This window comes from Leopardus geoffroyi, chromosome E1 (genome assembly GCF_018350155.1).
Source record: "Leopardus geoffroyi isolate Oge1 chromosome E1, O.geoffroyi_Oge1_pat1.0, whole genome shotgun sequence".
In the NCBI taxonomy this organism is placed as follows: Eukaryota; Metazoa; Chordata; class Mammalia; order Carnivora; family Felidae; genus Leopardus; species Leopardus geoffroyi.
Window position 1 is genome coordinate 20023489 of NC_059330.1, and position 27879 is coordinate 20051367.

General features: G+C 47.2%; 3 protein-coding genes and 1 pseudogene across 9 annotated transcripts in view; all 4 read left to right on the forward strand.

The window, feature by feature from the left end:
- Positions 1 to 19007, forward strand: part of ADAP2 (ArfGAP with dual PH domains 2) — a 43767-nt gene extending 24760 nt beyond the window's left edge. For 3 of the 7 annotated variants that reach the window (XM_045488059.1, XM_045488058.1, XM_045488052.1), the window contains 4 exons: positions 1981 to 2043; positions 3362 to 3439; positions 4092 to 4320; positions 5488 to 7771. In XM_045488059.1, the coding sequence (XP_045344015.1) occupies positions 1981 to 2043; positions 3362 to 3439; positions 4092 to 4320; positions 5488 to 5576 (459 nt within the window). In that variant the 3' untranslated portion in view covers positions 5577 to 7771. Of the gene's footprint in view, positions 1 to 1980; positions 2044 to 3361; positions 3440 to 4091; positions 4321 to 5487; positions 7772 to 8989; positions 9240 to 9926; positions 10677 to 18894 lie in introns of those variants that run through there. The other 4 variants (XM_045488053.1, XM_045488057.1, XM_045488055.1 and 1 more) reach the window with 4 other exon arrangements.
- On the forward strand, positions 9990 to 11205 carry LOC123603313 (annotated as a pseudogene).
- On the forward strand, positions 12671 to 27819 carry RNF135 (ring finger protein 135). The gene is made up of 5 exons (XM_045488051.1): positions 12671 to 13295; positions 18895 to 19038; positions 22377 to 22497; positions 25857 to 25946; positions 26751 to 27819. The coding sequence occupies exons 1-5, from the start codon at positions 12921 to 12923 to the stop codon at positions 27278 to 27280; spliced, it is 1260 nt and encodes a 419-aa protein (XP_045344007.1). The 5' UTR covers positions 12671 to 12920; the 3' UTR covers positions 27281 to 27819.
- RHOT1 (ras homolog family member T1) overlaps positions 26825 to 27879 on the forward strand; it is a 76920-nt gene continuing 75865 nt past the window's right edge. The window contains exon 1 of the mRNA XM_045488044.1: positions 26825 to 26868. The gene's annotated coding sequence lies outside the window, so the exon portion shown is untranslated. The remainder of the gene's footprint in view (positions 26869 to 27879) is intronic.

Consider the following 27879-nt stretch of genomic DNA (forward strand, 5'->3'; position numbering starts at 1 on the left):
CACCGAGATCACAACTCCCTGGGAGTGATTCCAGCCAAGGGTCAAGACCTTCCGGGTCTGCAGAGTCAGCACCCAGCATGGGTGAATGCACGCTCTGCGAGGAAGGCGTTGTGGGTGCTGCCTGCTGACTGGAGATCTTGGAGGACAAAGTGCAGACTCTCAGCCTGAGTCATTGGGCTGACTCTCCAACTTTGCTGACCCCTGCAGAGGAAATTGGTCTTTGGCCAACTCCTCAATGTCCTCTTGCCTCCCCTCACCCACTGTTGATCTCCACCACCTCCCCCCTCCGCCCCCCCATCTCTCTGCTGCCTTAACTCCTGCTGTGCCCAGGTATGTGTGAGGTTCTGGACAACTGCCTGGACCTGCCTCAAGCTTAGGGATGCAGAGGTCAGACAGCTGAGAGTTCCAGTGCGGAACGTGGTCGTAGACTAAGAAACGTGTGGCCTCTGAAGTCAGAGAAGCTGATGTGTTACCTGGGACACATCACCTCACCTCTCTGAGCCTCGGGTTGCTCCTCTGTCACCATGGGGACAGCGCCTACTTTCCAGGGCTGTTGTGAGAATCGAGTGAGCCAAGGCTTCTGAGGTACAGCAAGCAGCACTCCATCCATGTGATCTGCCTTCTTCTGGTTGTTTCCCTAGGCCTAGCCCAGCCTTGCCCTGGCTCAGGTTCAGACTATTAAGCAGCTTGGGACTCTCTTTTCCAAATGAAGGAACTAAGGCCTGCAGAATGTATTTTAGGGAAAGGGGAGTTTATTTTCTTCACAGTTTTCTTCCTTTCAGATTTCCCAGACTTTACTTCCCCTTTGTCCCGTCCTGGGCTCTGGAGCTCTGGAGAACCCCCTCTGCCCTCGGAAGCCTGGGCTGTCATTGGAATCTCTAGGCTTGCCAGTTTGACCCCCTAGGGTATAGGGGGCCAGCGTTAATTCCTGGAAACCTCTCTGAGCATAGGTTGGCAAGCCGGAAGGGCTCCTGGAGATCACACAATCCAGTCTCCTTATTACTCAGGGGACATGGGCCCAGAGAGGGATAAGGTCTTACCAAGGTCATACACCTTGTCAAGGTCAGAACTGCAGCTAGATCCCAGGTCCCCCTGCTCCTAGTCCAGAACTTTCTCTGCTTGCCTACTCTGCTACCATCTCCTGTGGGCCTGCGTCAGAATCCCCAGGAAGGACCAGGTCTTGGACGGGGGCCTGGCCAGAGGGCTCTGGCATGTTTATGCTCAGTGTCATGGTGAAGTGGCAGGAGAACCACGAGTGTCTGTCTAGCGTCTGGCAGCCCTAGGTGTGAATCCCAGCTTTCTGTCCTACCAGCAGCCTGACTCAGGGAAAATCCCCAACCACGTCTCTGGGGCCTGGTGTGTTCAGATGTCCAGCGAAGATAAAAATATCCACCTCGCGGGGCGCCTGGGTGGCTCAGTTGGTTAAGCCTCCGACTTCGGCTCAGGCCATGATCTCGCGGTTCATGAGTTCGAGCCCCGCGTCGGGCTCTGGGCTGACAGCTTAGAGCCTGGAGCCTGCTTCTGTGTGTGTGTCTCTCTCTGTCCCTCCCCTGCTCGTACTCTGTCTCTCAAAATAAATACAACATTTACAAAATTAAAAACAAAAAAACCCACCTCACTCGGTGGTTGAGAAGGGCACCCAGAACCTGACACAGAGTAGACCCTCAGAATATGCTCCCTGATGACACCGGGAGGGTCTCCTCAGAGCCTTGCCGATGTCTACCTCCTGGGGATACTGAAGGAGTCCTTAGACTAAGTCCTTAAACCAAGATTCGGCTTTGCCGGTAAGCTCTGCAAACATCTGAGATGCTGTCGTCTGCCTCTGGTGAAATGTTAATATTGCACCCATCCCACGTTCCAAATATAGCCCCGTGAACCATGAGCACACATCCTTCCCCATTCCAAACTTCCCCTTTGTTGGGGAGCCTTGAGCCCCTGGCATGTGAGTCAGGGGTTCAGTGTATGTGTCTCTTCCCCCAGCTCGTGCCCCTCATCACCAGGAACTACCTCAAACAAGGCTTCATGGAAAAGACGGGCCCAAAGGTACATTTCACCGCTCTCTGTGGGACTCACAGGGCCCTGGTTCCAGTAGGCAGTAGGGCAGGATTTGGGAAGTAGGAAAGTGGGGACCTAGGGGGGTGGGAAGAGGAAGGGAAGTAACCCAGTGTTTGTGAGTTCTTGGGGCCAAAGACCAAGTGGAGACTGGTGAGCTGGTATGTGGTCCAGCATCGTGCTGGCGCATCTCCCGACCCGTGGGCATCCCCTCCTTTATCAGCATCACCGGCGGCTTCTTTCTCCTTGGCTCCATCTAATTGAGCTGACTCCTGGGAGAGCTGAAAAGGGACTCTTTGGGGGACAGCTTTTGCACTTGCCAGAACCCTCGTGTGCTTGGTGCTGGGGACCTACCGGGACCGTCAGTCCAAGTGAGACAGGGGCTCGTGATTGGTCTGAGAAAACACACCTCTGCACACACAGGGACACACCCCTCCCCAGCACACACCCCCTCCCTCCAACTCAGCCCCTGCTCTTTCACTGAACCTGCCCCAACCCCCAGTGTTGCTCATCTGCACTCATCTGTGAAGGCAGGGAAGCCTGGCCGCTCCTGGACCTCCCTTGGAGGCCTGTGGTGAGGGTATCTAAGCCCCCTCCTGGGTGCTGAGAAGGGTGAGGCTCCAAGCCAGGAGTCTGGCTGGTGAGGGTCCTGGTGGTTGGAAGGGGAGGAAGAGGGGAAGGGAGGAGGAGAAGGGAAAGCAGAGGGAGCCCCCTAAAACAAAACAAAACAAAACAAAACAAAACAAAACAAAACAAAACTCCCCAAGCAGCAGCAACTCAATGCTTTTTGATTTTTTAAAGGTGTACTATGTTGACAAGATGGTTGTCAAGACTGCGGTGGAAGGGGTTAGGCAATCAGTGTGAAAGAAAGCCCCTGGGCAGCTTAACAAGGACTGGAAGGGTTGCACATTGTGTTTTCTGCCTTCACCAGCCAATGGCACAGCCAGTCCGCAGTGATTCTTGCCGGGGGCTTTCTTTCCCCTGACCTCGGTTGCAATTCCGCCAAGGCCAGCGCTTTCAGCATTGCTGAGCAGTGACTACTTCTGATTTCCCCAGCTTCCTTTTTCTGAGACTTCTTGTCCACAACCTAAGAACGAGGAGAGCGCCTCTTCCTACCCACAGCAGCACCCAGAGGCACGGGGCGCAGCTGGCAGGGGGTGAGAGGGCGGGCAGAGCCTTCAGGGAGGAGCCCTGGGGTGTCTGAGGGGGAGGGGACTGGCCAGCTCCTGAGGTATAGCCCAGGCTGGCTCTCTGACCTCTTTGCTCCCCCCACCCGGCTGACCCTGGTATGAGGTTCCCTCTTTTGCAGCAGAGAGAACCTTTCAAGAAAAGGTGGTTCGCCCTGGATCCCCAGGAGCGGAGGCTGCTCTATTACAAGAACCCACTGGTAAGAGCCACTGCCGGCCCCTCTCCAATGCACCCCCAAGCAGAGGAGGGGTCAGTACTAGCCAGGGACTGTGGGGGAAGCTACAGGGCTGGAGAAGCCTAGCGAGGGACACACCTCCACCTTTGCTTACTTCCAAGTCATCTCCCGGGCGTGGAGCTATTCTCTCGCGCCTTGCTGGAAGTCGTGTATCCTAAATGCTGCCAATGCAGCTAAACAGGTCATTTCTCGTCCTCCAGTTTCCAGTGCTCACTTGTCACCAGGAGGCTAGTGGTTAGGACTGTGGGCTTTAGAACGTTCAGCCCTGCCACTTAGTGGTATGCCTTGGGCAGAGCACTTAAATCTCTGTGCCTCAGTTTCTTCCTCAGAGGTTGCCATGAGGATTATATGAGTTACTTAAGGTAAACCGCTTGAAATCTTGGGGCATATAAGCTGTCCATAAATGTCAAGTATTATTTTAACAGATCACATGTGTGATTTATGTTTTTTTTACCCTTTCACATTCTGGGTCCCACCAAACAGAAATCCCCAGCAGAGACCCCTGCCATGCACATAAAACACCTCTTTCTAAAATAGAGCTGGGGGGATGGCGGGGCTGCAGGTGTCCCTCTGCCCCAGGTGTGGCCTCTGATGACCACACGTCTTCTATTTCCAGGATGCCTTTGAACAGGGCCAGGTTTTTCTTGGGAGCAACGAGCAGGGGTATGATGTATATGAAGACCTGCCCAAGGGCATCCGAGGGAACCGCTGGAAAGCTGGCCTCACCATCATCACCCCTGAGCGGAGGTTTGTCTTCACCTGCCCCAGTGAGAAGGAGCAGCGGGAATGGCTGGAGAGCTTTCAGGAGGTCCTCTCCCGCCCCCTGACGCCCCTCAACCTCCTCGGTAAGACACACGCACGGCCTGGGGTTGGTCCTTTTGGCCAAAGGCAGAAAGGGGCCTCGTGGGGTTCAGCCGTGAGCCCTGAAGCCGAGGTCATGGCTTTTCCCATTTTCTTCTCTTCCCGCCAAAGAAAAGTACAGACAGTGCACATTATTATCAGAAAGCCCTCTCTGTCCGTGCAAAGTTCCTCTGTGGGGAGCCCTATCCCAGAACCGCTGTGTCCAGGAACCAGCAGCTTCTCTCTCTGTCCACCCTCCTCCACCCCTCCCAGTCCCTCTCCTCCTGAGAAAACCCTGGCCTATTATTATTAGCTAAGGTCACACCCACTGGGCAGCCCCCGCCCCCCAGTCTTGGGTTCCTCCCTACCCACAGAGGGAAGGCTATTTTTAGCACCCTTCCTTTCCCTGGATCCTCCCTTCTGTCTGCTTCTCTCCTCCTCCCCTTTACCCCAGATGTGTTAGAAGTAGGTTTCTTTGTGGCTGACAGCTCTGTGAAAAACGGGAAGACATTCTGAGTTAGGGCAGGAAACTTCTGGCCCAGGGCCTGGTTTGGGGGCACCAGGGAGAACTTCTGTATTTGGAAAAGTACAGAGTGAGTGAGTGGGTGACCCCATATGGGCGCTTAGGAGAAACCCTTGTGCCCTTTGAATCTGACCACTATAAAACACACACTCTTTTCACTTTCCAAAATCTTTTTTTTTTATGTTTATTTTTTTATTTTTGAGAGGGAGACAGAGGCAGAGAGCACACACAAGCAGGGGAGGGGCAGAGAGTGAGAAGGGAGACACGGAACCTGAAGCAGGCTCCAGGCTCTGAGCTGTCAGCACAGAGCCTGATGCGGGGCTCGAACCCATGGACTGTGAGTTCATGACCTGAGCCAAAGTCTGGCGCTTAACCGGCTAAGCCACCCAGTCGCCCCTTCACTTTCCAAAATCTTAAAACCAAGAGCCTAAGAAGCGGACTTGGACGTTGTTGGCTAAGGGCGTCAGCTGGTGCTTCCTTTTCCCCATGGGCCTGTGTGTCTGAGTCTCGAAGTTTCTGTGTCTCTCACTCTCTGCTTTTCTCTCCTTCTCTGGTGTGTGTGTCCCCTCTGTCTCGCACCCTTTTGGTCGGTTTTTCATTCTTGTTCACTGTCATTGTGCTCTGTCCCCTCGCTGTCCCTTCTTTCCAGTAGGACTGCATTGCCGTGGTTATTGGCTCAGCTCTCTTCTTGTTCCTCTGGCAGCTGCATCAACAGAGGGCAGCCACGGCCGCAGGTGACCCATTAGCTGAGGAGCTGGCCACTGGTCACCCGAAGCTTGTGGTGGGAAGGACAAGTTCTCACCTTGGCCTGGGTTGCCCAGCTGGAGGGCCCCATAGGCAACAGCCATCGCCGGCCATGAACTCTGCCAAGACTGAAGCTTTGGCCTTTACCTGTTGGCTCCCCAGGCCTTCCCACTGCCCAGCCCTGGGGGTCATGGGGCTCTGGCACATGTCCTCAAGGCCCAGGACATCTGAAATGAAGGCACCGCAATGGAAAGCCACCCACCGTGTCATGCAAGTGGCATTTTTGCTCAAAGAGAAAAAAAGTTTAATCTGGATCTAACCATGAGGAACTAATCAGACAAATTCACATTAGAGACATTCTCTGAAACAGCTGGCCTGGACTCTTCAAAAGTGTCAGTATCATGAAAGGATAAAGTAGTGAGGAAAGGGTTCTAGATTTAAAAAGACTAAGGAGGCAAGAAAATGCAATTCATGATTCTTGACTGGATCCTGGATTTTTATGATTTATTTTTTTAAAGATTTTTATTTGTAACTAATCTCTACACCCAACGTGGGGTTCAAACTTACAACCCCGAGATCAGGAGTCGCACACTCTCCTGACTGAGCCAGCCAGGCTCCCCTGGATCCTGGATTTTTACAAAGCAGCTATAAAAGACATAATGGAGATAACTGGGGAAGTTTGAACATGGATGTATACTAGCCAAGAGTGTTGTAAAACTGATAATTATGTTGTCTTTGTGTAGATTGTTCTTGTTCTTCAGGGATACGTGCTGAAGTGTTCAGGGGTAAAGTGTAATAATTTTTAGTCTACAACTGTCTCTGAAATGGTTTGGCAAAGAATAAGTGTATGTGTACATGTATATATAGAGTATATACATATATATATGTATATATATAGTGTGTATATACATATATATAGTGTGTGTGTATATGTGTATATATATAAGATAGGAAATATATATACAGGGAAAGAGCTAGAGAAAGCGAGCCACTCTGCAACATGTTAGCAGCTGATGAATCCAGGTGAAGTATAGACGAGTCTCTATTGTCCTTTTTGTGCAAACTTTCTAGAGATTCAAAAGTGTTCAAACTTAAAAGTTGGAAGTGGGGGAAACTTTTAAAGAGACCATCCACTTCTCACTCTTCAAAAGCACTGTTTTTTCTACATGAATCAAAAATGTCCGTGGCAAAGTCCCATCTTTGTGCACATCTGAGAAGAAATTAAAACCCAGATTAATAAACAGAACAAAACTTTCTGGGAAGAAAGAAGCAAGCCAAGGAGAACCCCACTGGACCCCAGGGCAGAGAGAGAGCCATCCAGTCGGCGTGCCAGCTCTGGCTTTGCCACTAACTTGAGATTGTTGGACACCTCACCTTCCTACCTATGTGCCTTGGTTTTTTGCTTTCAAATGAGGAAGTTGTACTAACTATTGAAATGCGATGCAAGCAACACATACTTTTGAGCAGCCCCCCCGGTGCCAGGTTCTGTGCCAAGCCCTGGGAACAGGGCAGGAACCAGATGGTACCTGCTGTCACAGATTATAGGCTTCTGGAAGGCAACTCTTATACAGGGTGGGACAATAGCACACGTGTCCAGAAAGGAAAATACAGGCTGCTGTGGGAGCATGCAACACAGGGTTACCCCTAAGGAGGGGGAGGGGGGGGCCTCCATCCTCTCCAGAAAGTGATGTTAAGTTGAAACCTTAAAAGTATTTAGAGGTTAGTCAAAGGGAAGAGGGTGAGGAAAACGCTCGTCTGAGGGAAAAAAATGTTCAAAGGCCCTTAGATGGCAAAGAGGAACCGAAAGAAACTTGGAAAGGCCGAAATGTTAGAGAAATAGATCACCGAGGTCCCAGCTCTATGATTCTTTGTCCTTCAGGTGACGTGCAGAAAGACACTTAGCGTTCTCTCTTCATTTTGGTGGAGACCCAGAGGGCTGGGAGCGTCTTATTCTCTGCTTTTTGTGGGGGTTTCCTATGGATCCCCCAGAGGGCTAGCAAAGTTATTGGAGTGTCTTTGTTGAGGCTTCCTGACAGCCCAGACATGATGTGGGTGCTCCCTCTTCTGGCTCCTAAAGCACCTTGAAAATGTCTGTTTCAACACCTGCTGGGTTGTATATTAAGGGTCTGCTTTTTTTTTTTTTTTTTTTTTTTTTTTTAAACTACCGGTGAGCTCTGTCTAGAGAGGAAGAAAGAAATACACAGGCAGTAACACAGCTAGGTACCTGGCGTTAAGAAGGAAAGTCACATGATCACACTTGAAATTGAGGAAAACAACACAGCAGCGTAGCATAGGAGTAGGAAGCAGACCAATTGGGAAGCCACTGCAGTAATCACAAGCATCATTGTAATGTGTAATTGTGGGCCTGCACCCCAGCTCTCCTTCCCATCTCTTCTTTCCTAAACCTTCTTCTCTTGTCCAGAAAAGAAAGCCATACCTCTTACCCACCTTAAACCTTACTGGAGTACATTGCTTGAAGGCATAAAAATCACTGGGATGCCAAATAAAGAAACCAATTGGGGGCGCCTGGGTAGCTCAGTCAGTTGAACATCCGACTTCGGCTCAGGTCATGATCTCACGGCTCCATGAGTTCAAGCCCCACGTCAGGCTCTGTGCTGACAGCTCAGAGCCTGAAGCCTGCTTCAGATTCTGTGTCTCCTTCTCTCTCTGCCCCTCCCCTGCTCACGCTTTGTCTCACTCTGTTTCTCAAAAATAAATAAATGTAAAAAAAAAAAAAAATTTAAGAAACCATTTGAAAGAGTGACAAGCCTTTTTTTTTTACATTTTATTTTTTTACATTGACATTTCTTTTGTATTGTTCTATAAATGTTGATATATATATATATATATATAGCCTCATACCACCCCATTCAGAATAAAGAATGGTTACATCACCTTAAAAACTCCCTAGTGTACCTCTTTCTAGACACACCCTTCCCCTGCCCCCTGGCAACCACTGCTCTGTTCTTCATCAGTCCAGATTTATATTTTTGGAGATGTCATATAAATGGCATCATTCATATGTAATTTTTTTTTTTCAACGTTTATTTATTTTTGGGACAGAGAGAGACAGAGCATGAACGGAGGAGGGGCAGAGAGAGAGGGAGACACAGAGTCGGAAACAGGCTCCAGGCTCTGAGCCATCAGCCCAGAGCCTGACGCGGGGCTCGAACTCCCGGACCGCGAGATCGTGACCTGGCTGAAGTCGGACGCTTAACCGACTGCGCCACCCAGGCGCCCCGATATGTAATTTTTTTTACATCATATGTGATTTTTGAGACTGGAATAGTACTCAGCAATAAAAAGGAGCAAATTGTGGATACACACAACAATATTGGAGTGAAACTGCCAGGTCATGTGGTGGATGTATGTTTACCTTTATAACAAACTGTCAAACTGTTTTCCAGAGCGGGCCATTTCACATTTCCGGTAGCAACATATGAGAGTTCTAGTTACTCTGCCCAGAAGTCCAATGGTCTGTTGTGCCACAGAACCAGGCAGAGAGTTCCAGTCATTCTGTATCTTCACCAGCACTTGGTATTGTCAGTATTCTTAATTTTAGTAGTTTCAGTAGATATGTAGTGTTATCTCTGTGGTTTTCATTTGCATTTCTCTAGCAGTTGATGATGCTGAACATCTTTTCATGTGCTTATCTGCCAACTTTATATCTTTGGAGAAGTGACTGTGCCTATGTCTCATTTTTCAAAAAAAAATTTTATTTTTAAGAGAGAGAGAGAGAGAGAGACAGTCAGAAAGAGAGAGGGAGAGGGAGGGGCAGAGAGAAGGGAGACAGAGGATCCCAAGCAGGTCTGCGCTGACAGCAGAGAGCCTGGTGTGAGGCTTGAACTCATGAACTGGGAGATCATGATCTGAGCCAAAGTCTGACACTTAAATGACTGAGCCACCTGGGCACCCCCATATCTCATTTTTTAATTGCATCATTTTAATTGCATCATTTAATTGCATCATTTAATTGCAAAAAAATTCTTTTTTGTTTTAATTTTTACATTTAGAGAGCATGCCTGTGAGTGGGGGAGAGGCAGAGAAAGAAAGATTGCTCAGCAGGCTCCATGCCCAGCATGAAGCCCATGGTGGAGCTTGATCCCACTACTCTGGGATCATGACCTGAGCTGAAATCAAGAGTTGAATGCTCAACTGAATGAGCCACCCAGGCACCCCAGGGGTTCTTTATACTTTCTTGATGCTAGTCCTTTGACAAACATGGGATGTGCAAATATTTTCCCCCAATCTGTTAACAGTTTTTCCCCATTCTCTTAACAGTGCCAGTGAAGGCTTCTTAAGGCATTGAGGTCAGGGTTTACGACTTCCTTTGTTTTTTTGCAGATTTTTGTTGGTGACAAAGTTTGGCATTAAAAATGGGGTGTTTTCCCCAGGCGGCTGCTTAAGATGGAGGAGGGGCAGGTCCTGGGGCTCAATGGCGGGGGCCATCTCCTGGGCCACCTGGAAGCCACTGTGTCTAAACAGGTGCTGCTGGGCTGGAAGGTTGTAGTGGTGTGCTATGAGGGCATCAGCACTTCTGGCAATTTCTACAAAAACATAAAGTACCTGGCTTTCCTCCACAAGCCGCTGAGCCTCAACCCATCCCATGGCCCATCCCCAGAGCCCAGCCGCATCTTCTGGAGGACAGTGTAAGGCACGCTGCCCCACAGGACCATGGGAGGCCAGGCTTCCCTGGACCGCCTCAATGTGTTTGATGGGATCTTGCCACCCTATGACAAGAAAAAGGGGATGGTGGTTCCCGGTGCCCTCAAGGTTGTGTGTCTGAAACCTACACGAACATTTCCTTACCTGAGCGCCTGGCTCATGAGGTGGGCTGGAAGTACCAGGCTGTAACAGCCACCCTGGAGGAGAAGAGGAAGGAGAAGTCCAAGATCCATTACGGGAAGAAAAAGCATCTCATGAGGCTACAGAAACAGGCCAAAAACAATGTGAAGAAGAAGACCGACAAATACACAGAAGTCCTTGAGGCCCACGGACTCCTGGTCTGAGTCCAATGAAATTGTTTATTCCTCAATAAATAAGTGAGGGAAGGAATGAATGAATACACAAACAAATAAATATTAAAATAGGGTGCTTGGGCTTATATTTGGATATTTTGAATTCACATAAAGTGGAGTGGAAATAAGGCTGATGTACATTTAATGACTTCTTCCCCTGACAAAATATACTTTGTCCCTGAAGGAATCCAGTAAGGGCAAAGCACTGATAGATGTTAATGGCAGTCATACTGCCATTTCATCCAGTGCACAAATTCAGGAACTTGTCCTTTCCCATCTTTCTTAACATTGGAACCCAGTGTCACAGTGATGTGGATCAGCACATCTGTTTGAATTTAACAATGTCAGACTCTCCGACAGAAAATGAGCCTTGTTCATGGGTCTTTACATCTAGGGCTGACTACCCATGCCTACCCCTTTTCTGGTAACCATTGCATGTTTTTGCATGTAACTTTTAGGAAGTGTCCGAGAAGACGTTTGAAGAGCATTGGTTAATCTGCTCTTTCAAGAAACTTAGGTGTCTCGTAGAGAAGAGAAGGAGAGGTGGCTAGAGGATGCTTCTCTCAAAGATTTTATTTAATGAAAAAAATTTTTTTGAACGTTTATTTATTTTTGAGAGAGAGAAGAGAAAGAGAGAGTGCGAGCGAGGGAAGGACAGAGAATGGGAGACACGGAATCCAAAGCAGACTGCAGGCTCTGAGCTGTCAGCACAGAGCCTGACCCGGGGCTTGAATCCACGAACCGTGAGATCATGACCTGAGCTGAAGTCGGGCGTTTAACCTACTGAGCTACCCAGGTGCCCCTTCAAAAATTTTATTTTTTAAGATGGAAAATTTGAGCATGTGGCTTTGGTATTGTGTCTATATTTCAGAAAAGACCGGCGTGGAGAAGCTGAGTTTACTACAAATGAGGAAACCATGGAACACAATCCAGGCAATAATATATCAATCAGGATAGGCAAAGTAATGCTGCCCCCACTAAATCTCAGTAAGCTTAACGTATGCCAAGTTTATTTTCCTCCTTTACTGCATGTTCTAGTATGGGTCTGCAGGGGGTCTGCTCATCTTGGACACTCAGAGACCCAGGTCACCAGTTGATGGCCTCATTTCCACAGTCAGGGCATTTGGCAGAAAGGGATACAATGACTTACTAGCTCTTTAAGTTGATGGAAAAGTAACAAGTACTCTGCATGTTTCAAGTGGGTCAGAGAAGTGCTAATCCCACCAGGGGCTGGAAAGAGCTGGAAACTTCCATGAGTGGCCTAGTACGTAGTTCTATTGACTACTACTTGTCACTTCCGGTACTGGAAATAGCCACAAATTTGTATTATCTCGTACCTACTTTGGGACCTGGCGAGATGGGGTGAGGTAAAATATGAGACACTGTTAGCTCATTTCAACAAACCAGAGAGATGGGGGTTCTGGTCTCTGGCACTCAATTATTGCCGTGTAAACCTGAAAGTTCCTTTGTGTTTGGGGGGAGGATTTGATGCTCTTCCAGCTCCAACGTCTTCTTGTTGCAATGAGCCTGGAATTGGAATAAGAGGAGCCAAGGAAGCGAGTAAACCCAACCAAGGCCCAAGCGCGCTACCTCAAGAAAACAGGCTTTCTAGAATTTTGGTCCGGATGCCTGTTGGGTAATGTGCTTTCAGCCAGCAGGGAGCGGTACGGAGCCAGCGGCACAGTTCTGTATTGCAAAAGCGATTTGAAAATCGCTAGGGGTCACTCAACTTTGAGCGTTAGAATCATCCCGGGGAGGTTTTTAAGAATACCGGCGCCGAACTTCCCCCTAGACGATGAAATCAGACTCTTTGGGAGTGGAGCCCCAACATCGGTATTTTTAAAGAGCTCCCCAGCTATGTACACCGGGTAGTCTTTAATTCTTTACTATTTGGAGGCTGGATGACATCCAGTGGGTGCATTCTCATAAACAAGTTCTTGAATCGAACCCTCTCTTTCTTCTCGCAAGAGTTGTCGGGGTTACGTTTTAACGGGCCTGGGTGGCGGTGGGGGGGGAGGGTGGCGGGGCAGGCATCAAGCTAAAGGGTCTCTAGGACATCAACGTTTCCTAGCGCTCGGGAGGAGCTGATCTCCACGCGCAGGTGCCTGTGACTCAGGCCAGCTCGGCCCTAGGGCGCCGCTCGCCGGGCGGGGGAGGGCCGAGGTCCGCTCTCAGCGGGACCGAAATCAGGAAAAATGGGTGGACCCAGGCGGGGAGTGGAAGGTCGAGGGAGGAGCGGAAGGAGACGACGACGCGGGCGGGCGGTCCCCGACGCGGCCCCGACTTCCGCGGCCCGGCGTCTAGGGGCGGCCTGGTCACCATGGCGGGCCTGGACCCCGGCCTGGCCATCCCCGTGTGGCTGGCCGAGGACGACCTGGGCTGCATCATCTGTCAAGGGCTGCTCGCCTGGCCCGCCACGCTGCCCTGCGGCCACAGCTTCTGCCGCGACTGCCTGAAGGACCTGTGGGCCGCCGGCAGCCCCGGCCGCCGGCGCTCCTGCCCCACCTGCCGCGAGGGCGCCGCGCAGCCGCCGCAGCTGCGGAAGAACACGCTGCTGCAGGAGCTGGCCGACAAGTACAGCCGGGCGCTGCGCGAGCTGAGGGAGGCCCCCGGCGCCGCTCCCGCCCGGGGAGCCGCCGCCGGCGCCGCGCCCGAGCCCGCGCGCCCGCCCCCGCGCCGCGCCGCCCAGCTGCGGGTAGGGAGGCGGACCCGCGCCGCCGTCGCGCCTCTCGGCCCCATGCGCATGTCCGCGGCCCCCCGCTCTCCCCTCTGCCCCGGCCCGTCTGCTCTCACCCTGGGCCCTCCCGCCCTCGGGGCAGTTCGGACAAGTATACGCACGCTGGGAAAAAGCCGCCTCCTGACAGCCCGGCCGCCCGGCCGCTCTAGCTACTCCTCAGCACGTTGCCACTTCTTTCCAGTCTTTCTGCAGTCTGTCTCTTTGAACATTTTTATACGGGGTAAGATATAGCCCAAGACCGGTCCGTTTAACCATTTTTTAAAAATGTACAGTTCAGTGGCGTTAGTTATATCCACAGTGATGGGCAACTATCACTTTCTGTTTCCAGAATGTCAGCACGACAAACACTCTTGCACCCCTTAAGCAGCAACTTCTCATTCCATCTCCCTGCAGTTCCTGGTAACGTCTGGTCTGTTTTTTTTGTCTCTATCATTTGCCTACTCTAGGTATTTCATATACGTGGGATCATATAATATTTGTCCCCTTGTGTCTGGCTCCTTCCACTTCCCGTAGTGTTTTCAGGGTTCCTTCATGTTGTAGCGTGCACCTGAATCTTACTCCTTTTTGCGGCTGAATAATATTCCATTGCGTGTATGTACCACATTTTGTTTATCCATTTGTACACGGATGGCCGTTTGGATTGTTTCTACCTTCTGATTATTGTGAGTCGTGATGCACTGAACATTGGTGTCCAAGTAACCCAGCCCTTCTTCTCCGTTCTTTTGGGCAAATACCTAGGAGTGGACTTGAGGGTTTGTGCGGGAATTCTGTTGAACTTACTGAGGAACACAGCCAAACCATTTTCTACAGCAGCAACAACACTTTACATTCCATTGGCAACATCCTGATGTTTCCACATCCTTGCCAACGTTTGTTGGCAAAATAACAACATTTGTTATTTTTCATTTTATTTTTATTCCCCTCTCCCTCCTGCCACTTTGTTTTTAGTATACCTTTCCCGTTAGGCATGAAGTCCTAGTGGGATCTGCATTTCCCGAATGATTAACGATGTTGACTGATCATCTTTTCATGGGCTTGTTGCTAATTTATGTATCTTCGTTGGAGAAATGTTTATTCAGGTCCTTTGACTTTTTTTTTTTTTTTTTTTTAATTGGGTTGTCCTTGGGCGCCTGGGTGGCTCAGTCAGTTAAGCGCTGGACTCGGTTAAAGCTCACATCAAGATCTCACAGTTTGTGAGTTCAAGCCTGGGGTCAGGCTCTGTGCTTACAGCTTGGGATTCATTTTCTCTCCCTCTTTCTCTGCCCCTCCCCTGCTCACACACACACTCTGTCTCAAAATAAATAAATAACTTAAAAAAAATTGGGTTGTCTTTTTCTTGTGGAGTGTTAGCAATTCTTTATAAATTCTGGATACTAAGCCCTTATCAGGTATATGACTTGCAAATATATTCCCCCATCTCGTGGGTTGCCTTTTTACTTTCTTGCTAATGTCCCTTGATGCACAAACGTTTTAAGTTTTGCTGATGTCCAGTGTATCTATTTCTTCTTTTGTTGTTCTTGTTTCTGGTGTCATATCTAAATCCACCACCAAATTCTGAGTTAACGAAGATTTATCCTCGTATATTCTCCTGAGAGTTTTATGGTAATAAGACTTGTTTTGAGGTTGCTGACCCATTTTGAGTTCATCTTTCTATATGGCATGAGGTAGGGGTCCAATTTTATTCTGTTGCATGTGAAAATCTAGCTGTCCCAATACCGTTTGTTGAAGAGAGTATTTTTCTCCATTGACTGAACTTGGAACGCTCATAAAAAATCAGTTGGCCATAGATGAATGGGTTTATTGCTAGACTCCTAATTCTAGTCCATTGGGTTTTTTTGGGGGGCGGGGGAATCTATCCCTATGTCAGTATCACATTGTTTTGATTAATATAGTTTTGTAATAAATTTTGAAATCAGGAAGTGTAAGTCTGTCTGACCCTGTTCTTTTTCAAGATTGTTCTGGCTCTCCCTGCAATTCCATATGAATTTGAAAATTGATGTTATCATTCTGCAAACAAGGCTGTTGGAATTTTGAGAGGGATTGTGTTGATTCTGTAGGTCACTTTGAGTATGACATCTTTAACAATATTAACTCTTCTTCCAAAAACATGGAATGTGTTTCCATTTATTTAGGTCGTCTTAACTTTCTTTCAGTGATGCTCTGTAGTTTTCAAAAATAGAAGTTATTTCATCTCCTTGGTTAAATATATTCCTAGGTATTTTTGTCCTTTTAGGTACTGTTATACATGCATTTGGGTTCTTAATTTCTTTTTTTTGATTGCTCACTGCAGGGGTATAAAAACACTGTTCTTTGTGTGCTGATCTTGCGCCTTTCAACGTTGCTGAATTCATTTACTAGCTCTAGTAGCTTTCTTGTGTATTCTTTAGGATTTTATTTATAAGATCATGTCATGTGGGTAGAGAGCATCTTTTCTTCTTTTCCAGTTGGGATGCCTTTTGTTTCTTTTTTTTTTTTTTTAAATGTTTATTTATTTTTGAGAGAGAGTGAGCGAGCACACAGATGCACGCACAGGGGAGTGGCAGAGAGAGAGGGAGACAGAGAATCCCAAGCAGGCTCTGCACTGTCAGCTCACAGCTAGACATGGGGCTCAACCTCAAGAACTGTGAGATCATGACCTGAGCCGAAATCAAGAGCCAGATGCTTAACCCACTGAGCCACCCAGGCACCCGATAGGTGCCTTTTATTTCTTGTCTAATTGCTCCGGCTAAAATTTCCAGTACAATATCAGGTAGCAGAGGTGCAATCAAGCATGCTTGTTTTGTTCCTGCTCTTAGAGCCTTAGTCCCGCTCTTAGTCTTTCACCATGGAGTGTGATGTTAGTTGTGGATTTCTCATAAATTCCCTTTATTATGTTGAGGAATTTCCTTTCTATTCCTGGTTTTCTGAGTGTTTTAATCATGAAAGGGTGTTGGATTTTGTCAAATGCCTTGTCTGCATCAAATGAAAAGATTATGTGGTTTTTATCCCTTCATTCTGTTAATGTGGTATATCACACTGGTTGTTTCTCTTAAGTTGTACCACTTTGCACTCCTGGGATAAATTCCACTTGATCGTGGTGTATTATCCTTTTAATACGCCACTGGACTTAGTTTGCTAGTATTTTGTTAAGGGCTATTGGTCTGTGATTTTCTTGTGATGTGATTGTCTAGCTTTGGCAACAGGGTTATACTGGCCTCACTGAGGAGTTAGGAAACGTTCCTTCCTCTTCTATGTTTTGGAAGACTTTGAGAAGGACTCTTGTTAATTCTTCTTTTTTTTTTTTTTTCAACGTTTTTTTATTTATTTTTGGGACAGAGAGAGACAGAGCATGAACAGGGGAGGGGCAGAGAGAGAGGGAGACACAGAATCGGAAACAGGCTCCAGGCTCTGAGCCATCAGCCCAGAGCCCGACGCGGGGCTCGAACTCACGGACCGCGAGATCGTGACCTGGCTGAAGTCGGACGCTTAACCGACTGCGCCACCCAGGCGCCCCTCTTGTTAATTCTTCTTTAAGCATTTGGTAGAATTCACCAGTGAAGCCATCTGGTCCTAGATTTTTCTTTGTTGGGATTTTGATTACTGATTCAATCTCTTTATTTGTTATACCTCTGTTGACATTTTTCTGTTTATTTTTAAGTCAGTTTAGGTAATTTGTGTTTCTAGGAGTTTATCCATTTCATGTAAGTTATCTAATTTTTTGGCATAATAAGTTCATAATATTCTCTTAAATTTTATTCTGTAAGGTCAGTAGTGATGTCTCCACTTTACTTTCTTTCTGATTTTGGTCATTTATGTTTCCTCTCTCTTTTTCTTTATCAGTCTAGCTAAAGATTAGTCAGTTTGTTGATTTTTTTCAAAGAACCAACTTTTGTTTCATTCATATCTCTATTGGTTTTACATTCTCCATTTTATTTATCTCCCATACTCTTTATTATTTCCTTCCTTCTGTTAGCTTTGGGTTTGGTTTGCCCTTTTTTCCCCCTGGTTCCTCAAGGTATAAATAAATGTAAGTGATTGATTTGAGATCCTTCTTCTTTTTTTAATGCAGGAATTTACAGTTATAAATTTCCCTCTGAGCCTTTTCCAGAGTTCTGACATAATTGGTTTTGACAGTGTCTGTTCTGTGATGTTTCTATGTGGAGGGAACACAAGGTATATTTATATTTATATTTATATTTATATTTATATTTATATTTATATTTATATTTATATTTATATTTATATTTATATGTTTATTTATATGTTTATTTATTTTGAGAGAGAGAAAGCACGTGAGTGGAGAGGGAGAGAGAATCCCAAGCAGGTTCTGTGCTGTCAGCGCAGAGTCCGACGTGGGGCTCAATCTCATGACCATGAGATGATGACCTGAGCTGAAGTAAAGAACTGGACACTTAACTGACTGAGCCACCCAGGTGCCCCAGAGGGATGTCAGGCTTCTTGGAGATGCAGAAGGTCCTGGGTTAATTTCAGATTTTGAGGTTCCAACATGATTTAAAAAAGAAAAGTATCAGAACAAAGTTATAAAAACTGGTTTATTGACAGTTGGATGATGAACACTGTGTATTTCTGTGACTTGACATAGGACCCCTTGTGGAGGGAATGCAATTCCAGACTTCATCCTTTGAAGTCTGAGCCCATCCTGCCTCTGATGAGGGCCCCCAGGTCTTGAGGTTGTTCCAGAATGTTGGCTGCAGAACTTATTTCCACTCCCAGCCAGGCCGCTGAGCAAATCAAGGTCTTTAAGTGGGGTTGTTTAGCGCTCTAGTTTGAATGTTGCCTTAAATGTATAGGGCGTCAGGGGTGCCTGGGTGGCTCAGTGAGTTAAGCGTCTGACTTTGGCTCAAATCATGATATCACGGTTCATGGGTTCAATCCCCGTGTTGGGCTCTGCACTGACAGCTTGGAGCCTGGAGCCTGCTTCAGATTCTATGTCTCCCTCTCTCTCTGCCCCTCCCTTGCTTGTGCTCTGTCTCTCTCTCTCTCAAAAGTAAAAAAACATTAAAAATTTTAAAAAATGTACAGGACATCAATAACCAAACAAAAGGAGCTTACATCTGCGCATCACTTGAAAGTTTCCTCAATCCCTGCACAATGATCAGTTAGGTTGAGTCTCTGCACCGTTTAAGAGGAGAAGGAGGAAGGGTCACTTTTACCTTGAAAGGAGTGGTAAGGACACAGGATGATTCTGGTGACACTGGACCTTAAACCTCTCTAGTTTGATTCCTTCCACTGCCCCTGTCACCTTGCTGGCTGCACCCACCCTGCCAAATCTCCAGGCTCTCCATTTCCTCTCTGATCTCCTCTGCAGAATGACCCCTCTCGTCCCTTCACGCTTCACTCTCACCACCCCCCACCCCACTCCTGTGGATGGTCTCTGTTTCCCTGTTATGGCCACCAAATGATCAGTAGGCACGCAAAAGTTCTAGGAAGTGTACCTCCTTGTCCTCTGGACATCTACGTCACTTACTTGCCTGCTTCCTTTATCCGGTGTTTACAACTTCCCTGTCTGGAGCTGCTTCCCGGGTCCAGCTTTGTGTTCTTCTTTGTTCTTTTAAAGGCGGCGGCACAGAAGAGCATCACAGAAGCTGGGCATGAGCTGGAAGAGTTGGTGGAACAGCTTGTAGACCTTGTCAGGAGTCTTCAGAGTCAGACACACCTCCCGGAGCCTGGACCAGACAATGAAGGGAGCACCCAGAGCTTGGTAGGCACCCAGCCAGGAGGGGGAAAGGGTGTGCCGGGGGCGGGGCTAGGGACAGCTTCCAATTGGAGCAACGAACGTGTTTGGAAGTTGAAGGATGCAGTAAGTCTTCATCTGTTACCATTTTCCTACTGTCAAACATGTTTGAGCAGAAGCGTAGAATGCTGGAGGCAAGGCGGGGGAGCTTCTGGTGGGTCAGGTTCCATCCTTAGCCCTGTACCTAACCAGCTGTGAGATCCCCAGTGACCTCTGTGCAAATCCTGCAGATAGTCTCGTCCTCATCTTCACTGACCTTTCAGCAGCCTTTGGCCACACCTTCATTCCTGAAGCTTCCTCAGCTTCTAGGACAGGATTGTTCTGACCTTCTCCTGTTTTTCTCTGGCTGGTGTCTTCTCCGTCTGTCTTGCAGGCTCACTCTCTTGTCTTCTCCTCAGCAATGAAGTGCCCAGATTCCTCAAGGCTGACTTGTACATCGCTTTTTCTTCCCCCTGCGTGGTCTTTCCCACACCATGGCTTTAATTACCACCCTGTGAACACCCTAGCTCCAGCCTGGACCTTTCTCTGAGCTATGGTCTGGTATCTTCCTTCTCACCTTTTCCTCTTGGTATCTCAAAGGTACACCGTACTTAAAGTGCCCCAAACTGGGGTGCCTGGGTGGCTCAGTTGGTTAAGCACAGCACAGAGACTGCTTCAGATCCTCTGTCCGCTTCTCTCTCTCTGCCCCTCCCCGCTTCAAAAATAAATAAATAAATAAACTTATAAAAAAATGTCCCAAACTGTTTCCATCTCAATGACTGGGCCTGGTATATCCTTCTAAGTGCACAAGCCAGAAACCTGGGAATCATGTCACCCCTTCCCTCACCAGCCTAAACATCCCTAGAATCTATTGACTACTCTTGAGCTTTCTGGAGACATCTCTGATCGAAGCCTCTGATCATTTCTTGCCTGGATTGCCGCAATAATTAATTACTCCACTCTGTTTGCACTGGTCTGCTCTCCTCATGGTCCTCTCAAACACAAATCTGATTTACAACATCTCCAGCGCCATCTGTTTGTGGGGGATTAAGACTGAAATCCCAGCAGTCCTCACAGAACCAACAGGGCCCTGTGGGACTCCTGCCCTTGTCTGCCTCTCCTGTATCCTTCCATTTGGGTCCCCTCACCCTCCTCACCCTGGGGCTCTTCAAGCTGCAGCCACCGTGGCCCACATCAGTACCTCCAGGGTGTCGTGCTTCTTCCCACCAGCAGGGTGCGCTCCATGGAATGTTCTTCTTTCATCCTGCCACCTAGGTAATGCCTGCTCATCCTTCAGACCCAGCTAGATTATCACTTTCCGGGAGAAACCTTCACTGATTTCCTCGAACAAGTCTCCCTATTAGAGAGGCCCTTATGACTTCATTTGTAACAGTTATCACAAGTTGGAACTTGATAATGATTGGTGCCATAATTTATTCCTGTTTGTTCTCCCTCTTCCCCTACCCTGGACTCTAAGCTTCATTAGGGTAGAGACCTTGATGGCTTTTGTTCTTTTGTTCACTCTTGTATCCCCAGGCCTACCACAGTGCTGGACACATAGTTAGGTGTTCAACAAATGCTCATCGAAGGAGTGAATACACAGGTCTTCAGGGATGCAAGGTGTTGGGGGCAGAAAAGCCTGAGGGTCTGACTTTCCCCCTTGGCATTGCTGCTGGCTTGTATTCTGACCTTGGGCAAAAAGAGCTCTGGTATAAAAAAGTGCTCAAGTAGGGGCGCCTGGGTGGCTCAGTTGGTTAAGCATCTGACTTCGGCTCAGGTCATGATCTCGTGGTTCATGGGCTCAAGCCCTTCATTGGACCCTTTGTTGACAGCCCGGAGCCTGGAACCTGCTTCGGATTCTGCGTCTCCCTCTTTCTCTGCCACTCCCCTGCTAATGCTCTGTCTCTGTCTCTCTCTCTCTCTGTCTCTCTCTCAAAAAAATAAACATTAAAAAAAAGTGCTCAAGTGATGGGAAAATGCAGGTCGATAAAATTCACTGTGGCAATTTAGTTCACCTCCATGAGGTGTAACTGTAACTTCTTTTTGTATTTATTATTATTATTTTTTTTTAATTTTATTTTTTAAATTTACATCCAAATTAGTTAGCATACAGTGCAACAATGATTTCAGGAGTAGATTCCTTAATGCCCCCTACCCATTTAGCCCATCCCCCCTCCCACAACCCCTCCTGTAACCCTCAGTTTGTTCTCCATATTTATGAGTCTCTTCTGTTTTGTCCCCTCCCTGTTTTTATATTATTTTCGATTTCTTTCCCTTATGTTCATCTGTTCTATGTCTTAAAGGCCTCATATGAGTGATGTAACTTCTTTTTTTAAATGGGAATAGCAAACCCACCTTGGAAGGTTGTTTTAAAAATTAGAAGTAAGCCGTGGAAAGTACTCAGTCCATTGGGCCTGCTACTTTATGAGTGGTAAGAAGAGTGGGATATGCAAATAGGATATGCAAAGTTGGGAAGGAAAGTCAGGGACCAAAGGTGGGAAGGTGGGAGCAAATGGGAGGCTGTGTTGGGGAATGACAGGTTAAAGACAATCAGGGAGCATAGGTTGGAGGCCCGAGAGAGCTGGGAGGACCTGGATGGTGGCAACATGTCTATGCTGGCTCTTGAGAAGAGAGATGATATAATGGTAGCCTCTTGGAGAAGATTATTCTGGCCTCTGAAGCTTATCTTGGTGACTATCTGTATTATTTATTTTGTAAAGCCCCTATAGGATGGGCTTACAAATTTTAATACTTTTTTTGGTATTACTTAAGAAATCCATGTTTATTGTAGAAAATACTAGAAAATACACAAGCAGTTTAAAGAAAGCAAATGAGGGGTGCCTGGGTGGCTCAGTCGATTAAGCATCCGACTTCTGCTCAGGTCATGATCTCGTGGTTCGTGAGTTTGAGTCCCGTGTCAGGGTCTGTGCTGATGGCTCAGAGCCTAGAGCCTGTTTCAGATTCTATTTCTCCCTCTCTGTTTGCTTCTCCCCTATTCTTGCTCTCTCTCTCTCTCTCTCTCTCTCAAAAATAAATAAACATTAAAAAAAATTTTTTAAAACAAAGAAAATGAACATCACCCATAACCCCACCACCCAGAAATAACCACTCTTTAATATTTTTGCTGCCCTTTGTATTCTTCCAGATTCCTTTCAAGGCATGTGGTCTGAGGGCCTAATTATGTTTTTAAAAATTTGTGAGGGGGCACATAGAGAATTAGAGATGGCAGAATCAGAATATGCTATTTGATGCATACCTTAAGAGACTTGAATTAATTAATTTATTTTGGATGATTCATCAATAGTCTTTCCTTGGTTTCTTCAAAGCTCGTGACTCCCCACACACCCGAGAGAAAACTGAGAGACATTCTGCATGACTTAGAAGAAATTCGGGAAAAATTACGGGAAAACTTGACATGGAAAGAGGCCCTTGAAGAACAACCACAGGGTAAGGTGATTTTATTTTGTGGAGTATTAAATATGGAAGTTGGGGGAAATGACAGAGTGTTCCAGGGCTTTGTTTTTGGGGGATAGGATCCCAGAGCCCAGCTGTGTTATTCCTGTGGTGCTGTAAATGAGGAAAGAGTGGGCTGAGGTGTTTTTGTGGCTGGATATGTTTTTTGGATATGACTGGCGGTATGATGTAACACAGGCCTTTAAAAAATAGAAACTCATTTTCTGAGACCTATACATCCAGAACCTAGGCCTGATTTTGCTAGCTTACTGCTCATCTGTGTTATCTACCTGAGGAGATTCAGAAATAGGCTGTTTTTTGGGGGGTCTGGGTGGGTCAGTCGTTTGAGTGACCAACTCTTGGTTTCAGCTCAGGTCATGCTGTCGTGGTTTTGTGAGTTCGAGCCCCACATCGGCTCCAAGCTGGCAGTGCAGAGCCTACTTGGGATTCTCTGTCTCTCTGCCCCTCCTCTACTTGTGCTGTTTCTGTCTCTCTCACAATAAATAAATAAACTTTTTTAAAAAATTAAAAAAAGGAAATAGGCTGCTTTTTATGTTTAACTATTAAATATCTTTGATAACAAAGCGTATGATTTTGTAAATCGTCCTTGATAAGTTCTATTAACATATCTCTGGCGAGCGTGCTAGTAATAAACAGTAAAAACATAGAAAGGAACCTTTCTGTTTGACTTTGTACATTCTCTGTTGTAACCCTAGTCATGACTGAAGAACTGTTAGTTCACGCCTGTCCCTTAGACATTAGCTCTGGGCTCCCTCTCTTCTGCCTCCTGGTCTGGCCACTGCCAGCTTTATATGCTTTAGGAACATGTCTCTTATAACGACTTTTCTATTCAAATGATCTTGCTCTGCTTAACAAGTTATTTAAAAAAATTAAAAAAAAACTTTTTTTAATGTTTATGTATTTTTGAGAGACAGAGTGTGAGTGGGGGAGGGGCAGAGAGAGAGAGAAAGACCTAGAAATCTGAAGAGGCTCCAGGCTCTGAGCTGTGAGCACAGAGCTGGATGCGGGGCTTGAACTCACAAGCCTTGAGATCATGACCTGAGCTGAAGTCAGACGCTTAACCGACTGAGCCACCCAGGCGCTCCAGAAAGTTATTTTGTATTTAGGTGGAGAAACATGATCCCTTGGGAGAAGTTTCTCAAGGGAACCAGTTATTAGTTGCTCCAAAAATTATCTGAGAAATAAATGTCCTCTTGGCTCCTGTGCACCCCTAAGTTTAGATTAGGTTCCTTAATGATCTTATTTACTTACATAAATTTAAAATCAGAATTTTAGTAGTACCTGGCTGGCTCAGCCCGTGGAGCATGTGACTCTTGATCTTGGGGTTGTGAGTTCAAGGCCCATGTTGGGTGTAGAGATTACTTAAAAATAAAATCTTAAAGTAATTAATTAATTAAAATGTTTAAATTTTGGTGTTAAGTTTAAAATTTTTAATTCAGCAATCAAAACAATATAAAAGCACACAGTGAAGGTCTCTTTCCCACCCTTGCCCAATTTGCCCATGGCAGTTTCAGTTAACTGCTTGCAGTAGTTTCTTGAGTGCCCATTCAGAATTTACTTACACAAAGTAACATTTTAAAGCACTTATGGCATTCGGTGGGGAGGTCATGGATATTCTGGGTGTCAGAGTGATGCCCTGAAACTGTATTAGCTAATTTATTTGATACATATGCATCTAACCCTTCCTATGTGCCTGGTACTATGCTTGGTGCTTAGAACATAAAGATGAACAAGGTCTCTACCAGTGTTAGAAATAAGTCCAGCATCCCAATCAGTGGAGGGACACGGAGACTCAGAGCATGGTGAAGCCAGGCTTTAATCAATGTTCTTACAAGAGCAGGTGTCTGATGGACAGGCACACTCAGGGCAGTTACAGCAGACAATGTATCTCCTGACGTGCAGGTCCCTCCCCTGATTCCTCAGCACTCATTGGCTGAGTACTACAGAGGTTACAGCCTTACCCGGATGGCGCCTATGCCCATGTCAGGCAAAAAGTAGTCTGATTGGAACAAATGTACATTCCCTGAGGTGACGCAGAGACTTTCAGTCCCTCCTCCCTTTGTTCTTTGGTGCATGCTCATTGCAAAGCCTGCGAAAATAAGCCCATGAAATGGAGAGGGGAAGAAGAACCAGGACGTGAAGTGTCTAAGGGTTTGGGACTCCATGGTGTGTGTGTGGGGGGGGGGGGGGGGGATGGGGAGGGAGGTCATACATATTTCCAATAGGTTGTAAACCTATTTTAATGAGACAGCACAGCTTTTATTTGGTGTTTCCGAAAATGAATCATCTCCCTTACTTCTCACACCAGCAAGGAGCTTAAATCTTACCAGGGAAACAGGCAGTAAAAAAGCTCACCGTGAGAACATGGGGCTGAACATAAGGATGTGGGAAACATGGGGTGCCTGGGTGGCTCAGTCGGTTAAGCATCCAACTTCAGCTCAGGTCATGATCTCACAGTCTGTGAGTTCGAGCCTGGCGTCGGGCTCTGTGCTGACAGCTCAGAGCCTAGAGCCTGCTTCTGATTCTGTGTCTCTCTTTCTCTCTGCCCCTCCCCTGCTTGTGCTCTGTCTCTCTCTCTCTCTCAAAAATAAATAAACATTGAAGAAAGATTTTTTTTTTAATGATTTGGGAAACAAAGGTAACTTACAGCCCACTGACAAGTCCTTGAAACAAGCAGAGTGACCTTCCTCTGGGAGTTCAGCTGCCTCCATGCTGACACTTTGCTAGGGGCAAAAGGCAGTCTTAGCTTAACATTATCCCAACCCTCCAGGAGCCTATAAGTCTACTTTAACATATGGGACATTTAACATTCCTTTGGAAACCTCCTTTATCTCTGTCCCCCCAATTATATGTTAGCAGTCATCCTCCAAGCATAAGGAGCATGATATACATCTGAAGGGTTTCATGACTGAGGTTTTACTATACAGTAATAAATGACTTTTTCCTAACAACAGCTAGCCCCCTCAAGGTCCTGCAAACCTTGCTTCCAAAATTCCTTAGAGACTTACTCTATCCCTAACCCCCTCCCAACTTGAAGGTATATAGTCAGCCACCCCTCACAACCCACGTACAGCTCTTTCTGCCCACGGGTCCTGTCCCCGAGCTTTAATAAAACCACCTTTTTGCACTGAAAATGTCTCAAGAATTCTTTCTTGACCGTTTGCTCTGAACCCCACCATTTCCACATCAATACCTGAGCTGGATGTCCTGTCTGATTCAAGTCTGACACTACAAAAAAGCTCTGTGCCCTGATCACGATGTTTGAATAATTCTATTTGCCTTTTTTTTTTTTGATAAGACTTTTTCCCCTTCCCAATGTTTTGATTCCTTAGTGGAACTCCAAGAAGGTCCATCTTCCTCTGCATGCCCGCTGCCTGACCACAGTCACCCTGCCCCCACAAGGACCTCCCGGTTTGCTCAGTGTAAGTATGTAGTCTGCTTAAAACTTGGCTTTGGCCTGGGGCACCTGGGTGGCTTGGTCGGTGGAGTGTCCGACCCTGACCTGATTTTGGCTCAGGTCACAATCCCAGGGTTGTGGGATCGAGCCCCGTGTTCTGTGTTGGGCTCTGTGCCCAGAGTGGAGCCTGCTTAGGATTCTCTCTCTCTCCACCCCTCTCCCCTACTTGGGTTCCCTCCCTCTCTTTCAAAAAAGAATTAAGCAACACAAAACAAAACAAAACAAAACAAAACAAAACAAAATAAAACAAAACTTGGGGGTCTGCCAGTCCACCTCCCAGCTGCTGGGCCTGTTTTTGGCTCAAAGGGGAGCAGATTACAAAGACAAAAGGGATGAAGACTCCCAAATTCCAGGCTAAAGTGGGGAAATAAAAGTTAAGATGGGAAGGGGGGATTGTTACTAGAACCATGATAGAAGACTGCAAATTGACGTACCAGTTTTAATGCCAGTGTAAATAAACTTTATCACACTCAAAGATACAAAGCCTCTGGGTGGCTCAGTCGGTTGGGCGTCCGACTTCGGCTCAGGTCATGATCTCGCCGTTCTGGAGTTCGAGCCCCACGTTGGGCTTTGTGCTGACAGCTCAGACCCTGGAGCCTGCTTCTGATTCTGTGTCTCCTCCTCTCTCTCTGCCCCTTCCCAAATCACACTTTGTCTCTTTCTCTCTCTCTCTTTCTTAAAAATAAATAAACTTAAAGAAAGAAAAAGCTACAAAGCTATATTTTGCTCTTAGGGTGAGAGCTAATCATATCCTTGTTCTTTTCCTCAGGGGCCATCAGTCCGACCTTTGACCTTCGGAGCCACTGCTGTAGTCTGGAGGTGTCCGAGGACTGCCGGGTGGTGACTGTATCTCGCTGCCCGCAGACCCATCTCTGGAGTCACGAGAGGTTTGTGACCTGCCAGGTCTTATGTTCCCAGGCCTTTTCTTCAGGGCAGCAGTACTGGGAAGTAGACACTCAGCACTGCAACAACTGGGCAGTTGGGGTGGCCTCCTGGGGGATGAGGCGCAACCAGACCCTGGGAAGGACCGAAGACTCCTGGTGTGTAGAGTGGAAGGGGACTGGCCAGCTCTCTGCATGGCACATGGTCAAGGAAACCATCCTGGGCTCTGACAGACCTAAGGTGGTGGGCATCTGGCTGGACCTGGAAGAGGGCAAACTTGCCTTCTATTCGGTGGCCAACCAGGAGACACTTCTGTACGAGTGCCCCATCTCTGCCTCCTCCCCTCTGCACCCTGCCTTCTGGCTGTATGGCTTAAATCCTGGAAACGCTCTGACTATAAGGCCAGTAAAGGTGTAAAGGTTCCCCGGGTCTTAAAACATGGTGATCTCCCGGTTTCTCCCTCTGATTTCAAGCAGCTGGCCACTTCCCAAAGATCCCACTTCCAGAGCTAATGGGTGAGCAGAAGAGGGCTAACTGTAGGCTTGGGACATTGAAACTGCACATTCCCCAGAAAGCATTGACCCTTGACTGGCTCCTGAGAGGTAACTCCTAAGCCCTTGGGATATCCTGCCTGATAAGAGTGTCTGTTTACCTGAGGGCCTCGGGCCAGGAGCTATCACCTTGACCTCTGGAGGGGCTGGAGACTCTGCCTGGGTGCCTGACCCCAGTAAAAGCCCTGGGCTCCAAGGCTGGGGTGAGCTTCCCTGGTTGGCAATACCCTTTGTACATTGCCACACACTGTCGCTAACTGTCACTAGGAGAATTAACCTTGTCCTTGTGACTCCGCAGGGAGAGGATAGTTGATCTCTTGGCTCCTGCCCTGTGTGCTGTGCCTTTTACTACTGCTGATTTTAATCTGTATCCTTTCACTGTAATAAATTGTAACCAAGACTACAGTCACTTTGCTGAGTTCTCTGGGTGCTTCTAGTGAATCACTGAACCTGAGAGTGGTTTGA